Genomic DNA, 14,265 nt, shown 5'->3' on the forward strand with positions numbered 1-14,265 from the left:
ATTTCTTCAATGCACCTTGGACTTCCTCCTTCAGTATCATTGAAGGGTTAGAGAGATAGAAATACTACCTTCAGAAGAGTGTAGATCTAGATACAGGATATACTAAGAAACAACATCTTCACATCTTGATATGTTTGATTAATAAATATTTCTAAGACTTTATACCAATGCTTTATGGTATACTGTCATATTATGAACATACGGAACAACAAGAACATAAAATAAGGTGAGGTGCTGAGTGTAATTTGGAATCACAATATATTGAATGCCCCAGAGGAGATCTGTATTATGTTAGATGGAAGGGGTATAGACAAATGGGAAGAGCATCTCCTTTTTAATCTAATTTATAAACTAAGAAGTTGTAAAAATGTTCAGTTGAGAAAAATCAACTATTGAAAATAGATCGAAAACTAAGAGACCAATCAGTGCAAATCATAATTATCCAAAGCTTCATACTGGAGGTGGGATTTGAGGGGTGTTGACAGAATGGTAGTGAGAATAAGCAAAGGAGATGGAAGTGGACACATTCCAAGTTTATTCATTCATTCATTCAGCAAACATGCAAGCAAATGTGCTACACATTAGGAAGGCAACTCAAATATGTAAGTATAACCAAGCCCCCAAAAAAGGTACAACAAAAAATAAAGCTACTGTAACTAAAAAATTCTACCATGAAAAGCTAATTTTATTTTTGAAGATGGATACAAAAAAACAATGTCACCCAAGCCCCTACTAGTGTCAAGCACAGTGAACGTTTAGTTAATTAATATTTATGTTATGTGCACTTCAAAGAATCTGTTAAGATAGCTATCAGTATCTAGTTGTTAGATTAAGTTAGCACTGCTAGTATGTGACAGCCTGATTTGCATCAATTTGTGTATGACTTTACACATGTTGTTGCTGTTGTTAGGTGCCGTCAAGTTGGTTCAGAGTCATAGCAACTGTATGCACAGCAAGGAAATACTACCCAGTCCTGTACCATCTTCACAATTATTATGCTTGAGCCCATTGCTGGTGCCACTTTGCCGAATAATCTTGTTGGGGGGGTCTACCTCTTTTTACCAAGCATAATGTCCTTTTCCAGAGACTGAAAAATAGGACTGAAGTACCAGAGACCTGATAATAGGTCTGAAGTATGAGAAACCAAGTATCACCGTCATGGCTTCTAAAGAGCATTTTGGTTGCACTTCTTTCAATACATATTTGTTTGTTCTTCTGGACATTCAAGGTATTTTCAATATTTTTCCCCAACACCATAACTTAAATGCATCAAAATTCTACTGTCTTCCTTATTCATTGTCCAACTTTCACATGCATATGAAGCTACTGAAATACCATGGCTTGGGTCAGACACACCTTAGTCCTCAAACTGATATCCTTGCTCTCACACACTTTAAAGAGGTCTTGTGCAGCAGATTTGCCTAATACATTATGTTGCATGATTTCTTGGCTACTACTTCAATGAGTGTTGATTGTGGATACAAGCAAAATGAAAGGCACCACCAGTATTCAATGTCACAAGCCAGAAACAAATGGATAATTCTATCATCTTCCTCTTCCTCACTCCCCATTTTCAAAGCAACATAACATCCTGTTCTTGCTTCTTCTCAAATGCATTCATTTATGTCCATCCTCACCATTTACAGCCCAATTCAAGCTATCTTCATCTCTACAGTAAGTTTTAACTGGCTTCACCACATCTCTTGCCTTTGCAGTCCATTCTCCAAGCCATAGCTAGTGTTATCTTTCACATATCAAGTCTGATTATATTGTTCCTGGCTTAAAATAATTCCATCGCTTCCCATAAATCTTAGGACCAAAGGTCAAATGTGAATTGTAAGACCCAGTATGTTCTGGCTCAGGCAATCCTGAACTCATGGACTAAATCAGGTTTTTAATAGGCGTCCGCATCATGAGAAGGACAGCAGAGCCAGTGTTATGCTCACGGGCACTAGAGTTAAACTGCCTTGAATCAAATCCCATCTCTGTTACTTATTAGTGATACAACTTGGGCAACTTCTTTCCCTTCTATGAGTCTTATCTGTAAAATGATGATACTTATAACTGCTTCATAGAGTCTTGAGGTTTATATAATATCTATAATGTACTTATTACCATGTATGGCATATAGTAAACATTCAATAAACATGGGTTATTATTTATTTATAGCACTTGCCTAAGTTTTTAATCATGTGTATGTGTGTGTTTACATTTGGAAGAAGGAGTGTGAAAAAGCTTTGAGTGATGGTAACATTAACAATGTTAGAAGGTAAATTTTTTTTTTCATTTGGTTATATATGTCCTAAAATGTATGGACTTAAAAATTATAAATATAATTTTAAAATTATAATACACCATTTTCACTTATCAAAATAGCAAAAATTTTAAGTGAGAATATTGAAAACTGGTAAGTTTATGGGAGACAAAGGCTGTTAGCTCATAAACATGCTGTTGTTGTTGTTAAGTGCTGTCGAGTCAGTTCTGACCAATAGTGACCCTGTATAGGGTTTCCGAGGAGCAGCTGCTGAGCTTGAACCACTGACCTTGCAGTTCAAATAGCTTTGCAGTCTGGCTCATGAACCCATAGTGCCACACCAGGACTCCATAAACATGGTTTTGTTGTTGTTAGGTGCCATCGAGCTGGTACCGGCTCATAACGACTCTGTGCACAACAGAACGAAACACTGCCGGCTCCTGGGCCAACCTCACAATTGTTGCCATGCTTGAGCCCATTGATGCTACCCCTATACCCCTATCCATCTCGTGCAGGTCTTCCTCTTTTTCTCTTACCCTCCACCTTACCAAACATTATATCCTTCTCCAGTGACTGGTCCCTCCAAACAATATGTCCAAAGTATGAGAGACGAAGTTTGGCCATCCTGGCCTCCAAGGAGCACTCTGGCTGTACTTCTTCCAAAACGGATTTGTTGGTTCTTTTAGCAGTCCATGGCACTTTCAATATTCTCCTCCAACATCATAACTCAAAAGCATCAATTTTTCTATTGTCTTCCTTATTCACTGTCCAGCTTTCACATGCATATAAGGTTATTGAAAATACCATGGCTTGGGTCATGTGCACCTTAGTCTTCAAGCTGACATCTTTGCTCTTTAACACTTTAAAAAGGTCTTGTGCAGCAGATTTGCCTAATGCAACATGTCATTTGATTTCTTGACTGCTGATTCCATGAGTGTTGATGGTAGAAGAGTAAAACATGCCATTTTTAAAAGAACAACCTGGCCATTTGTAGTCAAAACAATTTATTTTAATATAACCATTAATTTCACTTTTTAAGTTTTTCTCTAGGAATATACTTCAAAATGTTTGGTAAAATACATTTACTGGAATGTTCATTGTAGCATTGCTGTCAGTAATACAACTGAAAGCACCTGGGTAGCTATGAATCCAAACCTGATACAGTCATACATGGAATACTGCACAACTATTGAAAAGGAGGTCTATCTATATATAGTAATTTAAGAATATATCCAAAATGAAGTAAGAAATAAATAAAACATAAAGAAAAAGAAAATACCTCACAGCATTATAGCATGATTGCTTTTGTATAAATGGTCAATGATATACATACACATACTATTAAATATAGAGAAAATTCTGAGAAGATATACAAGAAATTGTTTAAAATTATTGCCTTTTATGTGACACAAGTTAAAGGGACTTTTACTTTTCTTTTTATATCTCTCTCTATGTGGCACTCTATATGTGGCACTGTATGCGCTAGACCGCAAGGTCAGTTTGAACCACAAGGTCAGCAGTTCGAGTTCACCAGGCACTCCTTGGAAACCCTACACAAGGTCACTATAGGCTGGAACAAATTCAATGGCACTTAACAACAATAACAACAACAATACTCTTTAGATTTCTCAGTTTATTTACTATTTTCTCTTTAATTTTTAAATTTTGAGCTAATTTGAGATTAAGACTGTGGACATTTTACCCTTCTTTATATTTTTTAGATTAGACAAACACAATAAGCTCTATTTTTAAAATAATGGCAATACTTAATTATCTTGTAGATGATGATCAAGAAAGCATTAGCTAATTTTATCATTAAATAGGATAATGCATTAAGAGCTCTACACAGGCATTGGCATATATTTGCTACTTAATTAATGTTAGTCTCACCCTCCTAGTTTCTTCTAAATTTTATTTTCTATCCTCCTCCCTGGATAACTGACTACCTTAGAGGCAGTGATGACTTATTTACTCATCTCTGCAAACTCAGTATTCAGCTAATATCAAGACAAAAATTGATTAAAGAGAAGCAAGAAGGTCAACAAATTCTATCTTCCAGGGCAGCTGCAAAACTGAACAAAATAGATTTAAAAACAATCACTTAAGTACTCAGGAAAGTGAGTAAAGTCATACAATGTCTATGCTTGAAAAACTGTTGAACATCAGACAAGATGAATGGGTGTCTGTGGCATCTTTGCCTGGGGCTGCTCCTGTCCCACCTCCCCCCCACCTCCCACTTTGCTGGATAGGTGGATTGGTCAAACTGTATAGGACAAGAGGACCAGGAGCTTTGTTGCCATTGTTTAAAGGTGACTCACTCTATCTGGAGTGGTGGACAATACCCACACACAGTGGTGTTGTCAGTACAAGTGACAATCTTGGTGACAAGAGAAGAGGGGGAAGCAATGGCTTGGCTCTGCTACTCTGAGGTGGTGGTGGTAGTTGGAGCAGCAAGCATATTACTGAATGAGGCTCTGTACGTGGATAGCAGAGATTGAAGAGAGCCCAAGTCATTCTCATACTCCTGGCTAACCCTGAGAATGTGTGCATACAAATGGGCCCAGCGAACTGTAAAAGCCAAGGCTGATGAAATCAGTCTGAACTTTGAATGGGTTCCATTTCCATCCACAGATCCATTGGCAGAGGATGGCAGACTTACTGGCTCAAGATGTTTCCATCTAATTTTTGTCCTATCATTACATTTGCTGATCATTAAGTTAAGCAGACACAGGTGGGCTCTGAGAAGCTAGGCCTAACAGTAAAATCAAGAATTTGAAAAACTGAGCAGAAATAACCAGTAACTACACACCATAAGGGAAACCGATTTTATAGGTTTATTGTTGTTGTTGTTGTTAAGTACCATGGAGTCAGCGACCCTGTATAGAGTTTGCGAGGAGTGGTTGGTGAGTTTGAACCACTGACTTTGTAGTTCAAACCAACTTTGCAGTCCAGCACTCTAAACCAAAGTGCCACACCAGAATTCCCTGGTTTAGCCCAGAAAAATTGCTAAACAAAGAAGCAAATAAACATTACCAAAAAACAACCTTCAGAAAGAATCATAATTCAAACTTGCTATAACATGTTAGAGAAAATGTCTAGTTTTTAACAAAAAAGTATGAGGCATGAAAGTGAGACCCACGATTATGGGGAAAAAAAATCAATAGAAACAATTTTAACTGTCCTCAAATGTTGGATTTATCAGATACATTTCAAAGCAGCTATTATAAGTATGTTCTAGCAACTAAAAAAAATATATATATATGTTGAAAGAAATAAAGCAGAACAAAATGATTAAACAAATAGAGACTCTCAATAAGGATATAGAAATTATTTTTTTTCCTAGAAATTATTTTTAAGAATTAAAGTTTAAAACAAAAAATAAAAGTACAGTAAATAAAACAAAGCATTTACTAGAGAGGCTCAACAAAAGCTTCACGATCAGAAGAAAGAATCACTGAATCTGACTCTAGATTAACAGAAATTATTCTATTTGAAAAAGAAAGATCTGTAAGACCATATCAACTATACTAACATATGTGTAATAGCAGTCTACAGAAGGAGAGGAAAAAAATATTTGAAGAAATAATAACTGGGAATCTTCAAATTTTATTTAAAAAGTAAAAATCTACACATTTTTCTTAATGAACCACAAGTAAGATATATACAAAGATATCCATATAATGATCCTTCACAATTGTTGAAAGGGAAAGAAAATATTGAAAGCAAAATGAGAAAAATTATTCATCTAATACAGAGACATCAGGAGCTCTGATACCGTAGTGGTTACGAGTCGGGCTGTTAACCTCAAAGTCAGCAGTTCGAAACTACCAGCAGTGCCTCCGGGGAAAGATGAGGCTTTCTGCTCCCGTATAGATTGACAGCTCGGAAATCCTATACAGGTTGCTATGAGTCGGAACCGACTCCACACCATTGCCACCACCACCACCAATACAGAGACATAACATTATGAACAGTAGACTTCTGGTTTTAAATATTAGAAACCAGAAGACAGTGAGATGGCATACTCAAGCCGTCGAGTCGGTTCTGACCCATAGTGATCCTGTATAGCGTTTCTGAAGAGCAGCTGGTAAGCCTGAACCATCGACCTTGCAGTTCAAACGGCTTTCAGTCTGGTGCATTAACCCACAGTACCACACCAGGACTCCTTCTCAAACTGTAAGGAAGAAAAAAAAAGTCACCCCAAGAAAGCCATATACAGAAAACCTGTCCCTCGAAAATAAAGGCAAATCAAAAACATTCCAGATAGGCAAGACTTAGAGAACTTGCTGGTATTTTTTTTTTTTAAAAAAGGAATCTTAGCTACCATTGCTGAATATTTTGATTAAAGATTCCAGAAAACAATTCTGATCAAAAACGGGAAAATGCAGAACAGTACTTCAAATAGTTGTGGACTCCAAACTTTCTGGAGTCGCAGAGGCTGGCTGAATGCCTGAAATACTATAAATCTTTAAACAAAAGCATCCCCTGATGTCTCCTTAAACCCAAACAATAGTCATTTTAGTGGGTGTGTTGTGATATCATGAGTGATTTTAGTTTTTTTTTTTTTTTTTTTTTTGATAGCTAATGGTGTTGAGAGAATACAGGAGAAGCACTCCAACGTGAGGTCAGTTTGAGCACAAAGTCAGTGGTTCAAACTCATCAGCCGCTTCTTGGATATATGTTACAACTGTCTCAACAACTGCACTTAGCAACAACAACAATGATGTTGAGCACCTTCTCATAGCTTTATTAGTCATTTGTGGAGTCCTGGTGTGGCACTGTAGGATAAGTACTAACTTGCTAACAGCAAGGTCATTGGTTCAAGCCCACCATTTGCTCCTCGGAAACCCTATACAGGATAGCCATAAGTCACAACTGCCTCAACAACTGCACTTAAAAACAGCATTATTTGCATAATTTCTTTGTTAAAATATATATTAAACTATTGTGCTCATTTTAAAATTGGGTTGTCTTCTTATTATCGAATTTCAAGGGTCCTTTATGCAATAATAAATAAAAGTCCTGTGGCATCATAGGATAAGCACTCGACCTCAAGGTTGATTTGAACTGCAAGGTCGGTGGTTCAAATTCACCAGCCACTTTTTGGAAACCATATACAGAGTAGCTATGAGTCAGAACCAACAATATAGCATACAACAACATCATAAATAGGATTTGCAAAAAATTTTTTCCAGTCAGTGATTTGTCTTTTAATTTACTTAGCACTGTCTTCTGAAGAGGAAACATAAATTTTGATGAAATCCAACTTATTTTTCCTTTTATGTGAGTATTGATAGCATATCTAAAAACATTATCTAACCCAGTAGCATCAAGATTTTCCTATACATTTTTTCCTAGAAAATGTATAGCTTTAACTCTTACATTAATATCTATGATCCAATTTTAATTAATCATTACATATGATATGAGGTTAGAATCTAAATTTATTACTTTTTGCAGGTGAGTACAGAATTATTGAAACACTGTATTTTCCTCTGTTGAATTGTTTTGGAAATCTTATTTAAATAATCAATGATCATATATATTTTGGATTTACTTCAGAGCTCTCAGTTCTGTTCCATTTGTCTACATGTTTATCCTTGCAACAATGCCACACTTGTCTTCATTATTGTGCATTTATAGTAAGTTTTGAAATTGATAAATGTGAGTCCTCCAACTTGGTTCTTCATTTAGAAATACTTTTTTTATGTTGTTGAGACCTTTGTATTCTCATGTAAATTTGGAATCAGTTTATTAATGTATATAAAAATGCCCACTGGGATTTTGATAGGGCTTGTAACAAGATTACTGATTAATTGGAGGATATTTTCCATCTGCATTTGAAAGGTACACTACCATATTAATTAAATTGATTCTTTCAACGAACATGAAATTTAAACTTTTATTCTCTCTCAATAATGTCTTATAATTTTAGGTATACAAAATTTGCATTGTTATTGTTAAGTGCCATAAAGTCGGTTCCAACCCATAGCCACTCTGTATAGGGTTTCTAAGGAGTGGCTGGTGAGCTTGAACTGCCGACTTTGCAATTCAAACCGATTTTGTAATACAGCTCATTAAGCCACAACACCATACCAGGACTCCAAAATTTGCATTGAGTGGGATTAAGTTTGTATTTTTCACACAAGGGTTGCCATGAGTCAATAGCAATTTGACAGCAACTTTCTTTTTGCATTATTTTAAGCATTTTATTGTGATTTAGGTTAAAGTTTATAAAGAAAATTCATTTTCCATTCAACATTTTTTTACACATTTTCTTTGGTGACATTTGTGGCAATCCATTTAACAAAATAGTACTCACCCCACTTTTTCTCTGGCTATAGCGTAGTGGTTATGAATCGGGCTGCGAACCACAAGGTCAGCAGTTCGAAACTACCAGCTGTTCCACGGGAGAAAGATGAGGCTTTCTGCTCCCGTAAAGATTTACAGCCTCGGAAACCCTGTACAGGGTCGCTATGAGTCGGAACCGACTCCACGGCACATAACAACAACAACAACAACAATCCCATTTCTATTCATCCATCTTTCCTGCTTTCTGAACCATGTTTTGGGGAAAATGCTGCACTTTTGGTATCGTATGGTTGATTTTTCTGAGGAACATATTCCTAATGGGTGTAACTATTCACTCTTGTCTGACTGGTATAATGCTGTAGGATAAGCATTCGACTGCTAACCAAATGGTCTGTAGTTCAAGGCCACTAGTCATTCCTCAGAAATCCTATACTGGGTGGCTATGGAGTCAGAACTGGCTCAATGGCACTTAGCAATGTGAGAAATTCCCAAGATGGTCCATCTTCAGGAATAAAGGGAGCACGAGATTGCTAGACCAAACATAGGTTGTTGATTCACACCCAGGGATATGTAAGCAGGATGAATTAGGGGAAGGGGGGAAAGAAATCTGTACTAGGACAAGGAACTTTCAATAAGAATAAAGTCATTAAGACCATTTGGGACAGATTTTAAACTCCATGGTGGTGGCTATGTGCCATGAAGTTGGTTCTGACTCACAGTGTCCCTGTACAGGGTTTCCGAGGCTGTGAATCTTTATGAGAGCAGAAAGCCTCATTTTTCTCCTGCAGAACAGTTGGTAGTTTCGAACTGCTGACCTTGAGGTTCACAGCCCGATTCATAACCACTATGCTACCAGAGCTCCTTTGTAAACTCCATAGTGCCCAGTAAAAGGTGACCTGGAGGAGGGGCTTTTTCGAGGCAGGGGAATAAAACTCTTGGTGGGCTGGCCATGCAGTGCGTCTGCCCATGTCTACTGCGTTAGGCATCCAATGTTACAAAATCGAATAAGGAAAAACTCACTCTCGTTAAAATGAGTGTAAGTTGGATTTCTTGGATTTTTCAGTATCAACAACATTTCTCACAATAGCAACAACAACATTGTTTGATTGAAAGGTGATCCCTGGGGGTTGGTTCAGTTCCAGGTTTGAAAGGTATCAAAGGACCATCATCTTTGGAGTTCCATCAGTCTGTGTTATCATCGGTCATCTGTGACAACCCTAGTTGTGAGTGAGGCTGTCTCAGTGTAAGTTAACCTGTCTTTGTGGTCTCCTTTGTGACAAGTGAGAAGGAATGAGGGAAGGAAATAACAGAAAGAAAAAGGAATGAGAAAGAAAGGGGAAATAGGGTGATGAGAAGAAAGGGAGACAGGGAGAAGACAAGTAAACTTTTATAATCAGTGTTCTCTTAGAATCCCTCTTAGAAAATAGAGACAAACTCCGATAACATTGGTGTGATATTTACCTTCTGAATCCTTGTTGTAGAAAACACCATGTGGATGCAAAGAGTAAGGCCGGGAAGCAAAGTTCTTCAAATGAATCACAATCACATCACCCACTTCAGCCCGCAAGATGGGGCCCAGGAATCCAAGCCAAGAGGGTTTAGGGATCTCCGTGGAATAGGTCCCATCTGAGTAGTGTCTGTAAATGGCTTTTTTGTAAATACCACCTATCCTGTTGGGCCCTCTTTCGAGATATAATGTTGCAAGTCTAAAAATAAGAGGGAAAATATTTTATAACCAATACTAGAAGAGAAATTCGAACAGTTTACCATAACTGTTCATAAAGTATTTTCATATATGGTATTTCATCTGATGTTCACCATTACCCTATAATCTCTATAAAGTTAGTAGGATTATCTTCAATTTACCAGGGCTTTAAACCAGTTCATTTCAGCTCAACACCCTGCTGAAAATTAGGATTTCCACCCCAGATATACTAAATAAGGATCTACAGTTTAATAAGAGCCCCAGGTAATTTTCATGTGTACATTATATAAGAATCACTTAGGGATCTATAAGAATCACCTGAGGAGCACCTGGGGCTTTTGTTAAATGTGGGTTCTGATTCACAGTATCTGAGGTGGAAATGCAAATTCTCAGCAAAGGTTTGAATCAGAATGTGCTGCAAATATATCCAGGTATATAGTAGAGTACATAGGGGACAAAATTATGCAAACATCTTAGCCATAACCAAATACATTGCGGGATCAGTCCTCAAGTCACTTGGCTTGAGAGTTTGAGGGCATAGTCTTAAGAGACATCTAAGTCAACTGGCATTATCTAGTCCATAAAGACAATGTTTTACATCCTACTTTGGTGAGTATCGACTGGGATCTTAAAGTTTGCAAGATACAACTATTGTCTCTTTCCATCAGGAGAAAAGAAGAGTTAAGGAAAAAAAAACAAAACAAAAAAAACTCAGGTTGTTGTTGTTAGGTGCCGTCAAGCCAGTTTCAACCATATTGACCCTATGCACAACAGAACAAAATACTGACTCAAGTGTTATGTTTGAGCCCATTGTTGCTGCCACTGTGTTAATGAGTCTAATGGACTACATGAACCGTAACCTCCATTAGCCTGAGACATGAAGAACTAGATGGTGCCTACCATCTACCACTGTAGACCTTTCTGATCAGGAGCACAATAAAAGGCCCTGGACAGAGTGGGAGAAAAATGTAGAACAAAATTCAAGATTATACAAAAGACTCACTGGTCTGATCGAGACTAGTAAAGTCTGCGAAACTAGGGCCTTTATTGTTCTTAAGTGCCTTGGAGTTGGTTCCAACTCATAGCGACCTTGTATAGGGTTTCCGAGAAGTTTCTGGTAGATTTGAAATGCTGACCTTGCAGTTAGCAGTACAGTGCTTATCCTACATTGCCACACCAGACCTTCAGATACCCTTCAAACCTGGAATTGAACTCATTCCTGAAGATCATCTTTTGACCAAACAATGGACAGGCCTATAAAGTGATCAGTGTTGTTATTAAGTGACATTGAGTAGGTTCTGACCCATAGCAACCTGGATAGGGTTTCCAAGGCACAGCTGGTGAGTTTGAACTGCCGACCTTGTGGTTCAAAAGTGATCAACAGCACTCTTGAAAATGTGCTCCTCTAGGCAATCAATCATATGAAACCAAAAGGGCAGTATTTACCCCCAAAACACAGTTCAGAAGGCAGGAAGGGACAGGAAAGACAGGCGAATAAGAATGGGGACCCTAGAAGAAAGTGGGAAGAGTGCTGTTACATTGAGGGTGTTGCAATTAATGTAATCAAACAAAATGTGTATAAATTGTTGAATAGGAAAGGACTTTGCTCTGTACATTTTCAATGAAACCACAATAAAGTGTTTAAATTTACAAGAAAAAGGATGAGGAGGGGGAGAGAGAGAGGGAAAGGAGAGACCTAGGAATAGGGGAAGAGGAGGAGAAGGAGAAAAAAAAAGAACTACATGTAGATGGATAGTAAATTTTAAGTTCAAAGAACTGAGAATTTATTTGGAAGCATTGAGAACTTGCTGAGGCTTTTCAGAAAGTAAGTGAGGATTCATGTACTGGATTGCAAGGCCAGTGATTCAAACTCAGCATCCGTCCCTCAGAAACCCTACACATACTCACTATGAGTCGGAACAGACTTGACAGCACTTAACAACAACATTTTGGCAATGGAATCCCTAGGTAATGCAGATGGTTAGCATGCTTGCCTGCTAACCAAAATGTTGGTGTCCACCCAGAAGTGCTTCAGAAGAAAGCCTTGTTGTTGTTAAGTGCCATAAACTCAGTTCCAACTCATAATGACCCTGTATAGTGTTTCCAAGGAGTAGCTGGTTGGTTTAACTGCTGACATTATGATTAGCAGCCCAGTGCTTATTCTAGAGTGCCACCCCAGGCTTTTTGGAAAAACTCAGCTATCATATACAATCTACCATGACACACATAGGGTCACCATGACTCACTGGCAACTGGTTTACTATAATACTGATGTGCAGTTTTTGAGGAGTCAAGCAAAGAGGAGAATAAAGATGAGAGGCAAATTATTAGGAGATGTTGTTGTTAGGGACTGTCAAGTTGGTTCCAACTCATAGCGACCCAATGCACAACAGAACGAAACACTGAACCTTCACCTCAATTGTTATGTTTGAGCCCATTATTGCTGAACTGTGTCACTCTATCTCATTGAGGATCTTCCATTTTTTCCCTGACCTTTCACTTTTCTAAGCATGAATGATATCCTTCTCCAGGGACTGGTCCCTTCTGACAGTATGTTCAAAGCATGAGAGACAACTCTTGCTATCCTCACTTATAAGGAGAATTTGTTTGGTTGACTGTACTCTTTCTAAGACAAATTTGTTTGTTTTTCTGGCAGTCCATGGTACTTTCGATATTCTTCACTAACAACATAATTCAAACACATCGATTCTTCTGTGGTCTTATTCATTGTCTAACTTTTACATGCATGTGAGGTGATTGAAAATACCATGGCTTTGGGTCAGGCACACCTTAGTCCTCAAACTGACATCTTTGCTCTTTAACACTTTAAAGAGGTCTTTTGCAACAGATTTGTCTAATGCAATGCATGGTGTGATTTCTTCTGCTGTTTCCATGAGCACTGACAGTGGATCTAAGCAAATGGAAATCATTGACAATTTCTATCATTTTTCCATTTGTCATGATGTTACTTATTGGCCCAGTTGTGAGGATTTTTGTTTTCTTTACATTCAAGTACAATCCATACTTTGATCTTCATCAGAAACTATTTCAAGTCCTCTTCGCTTTCATCAAGCAAGGTTGTATCATCTGCATATGGCAGGTTGTTAATGAATCTCTTCTTATTCTGACGCCACTTTTTACTTCATCTAATCTAGCTTCTCAGGTTATTTGCTCAGCATACAGATTGAACAAATATGGTGAAAGAATATAACCCTGGCACATACGTTTCCTGATTTTAAACCATTCACTATCCCCTTGTTCTGTTCTAACAATTGTCTTTTGGTCTATGTACAGGTTTCTTACGAGTACAATTAAGTGTTCTGCAATAACTGTTCTTTGCAATGTTATCCAAAGTTTGTTATGATCTACACAGCTTTTGCATAGTCAATAAAGCACTAGTAAACATCTTTTTGGTATTCTTTGCTTTCAGCCAAGATCCATCTGACATCACAATGACATCCCTAATTCCACATCCTCTTCTGAATCTGGTCCGAATTTCTGGCAGTTCCCTGTTGATGCACTGCAATTATTTTGAATTCTCTTAAACAGAATTTTACTTGCATGTGATATTAATGATACTGTTAGATGATTTCGACGGGCCACCTTTCTTTAGAATGGGCACAAATATGAATGTCTTCTAATCAGTTGCTATGTCCAGGTAGGATGGGATGGTACAATAGAAAGGAAGGATAGATGTGGAAAAGCATTCTAAGACTTGATATGATAGGATGCCTTCCTGGAGGCCCTGGACCAAAGGAGTCTTAACCCTTGGGGCCTTTGTTGTTGTTGTGTGCCGCCAAGTCAATTCTGACTCATAGGGACTCTGTATAGGGTTTCCAAGGAGCCACTGGCAGGTTTGAACAGCTGACCTTGTGGTTAGCAGTCCAATCCTGATCCTGCAGCACCACATCAGGACTCAAAAATAACAGCACTTCATAAGTGGGACAGAGGTAAATAATGATATATGCACAACCTGGGAACAACAGGGTTCTGG

General features: G+C 37.9%; 1 protein-coding gene across 1 annotated transcript in view; it reads right to left on the reverse strand.

The window, feature by feature from the left end:
- HEPHL1 (hephaestin-like 1) overlaps positions 1-14,265 on the reverse strand; it is a 109,148-nt gene that overhangs the window by 66,382 nt on the left and 28,501 nt on the right. Inside the window, exon 2 of the mRNA XM_006871198.1 lies at positions 10,028-10,272. Within this exon, the coding sequence (XP_006871260.1) occupies positions 10,028-10,272 (245 nt within the window). The remainder of the gene's footprint in view (positions 1-10,027; positions 10,273-14,265) is intronic.

This window comes from Chrysochloris asiatica, unplaced genomic scaffold (assembly GCF_000296735.1).
Source record: "Chrysochloris asiatica unplaced genomic scaffold, ChrAsi1.0 scaffold00163, whole genome shotgun sequence".
Taxonomy (NCBI): Eukaryota; Metazoa; Chordata; class Mammalia; order Afrosoricida; family Chrysochloridae; genus Chrysochloris; species Chrysochloris asiatica.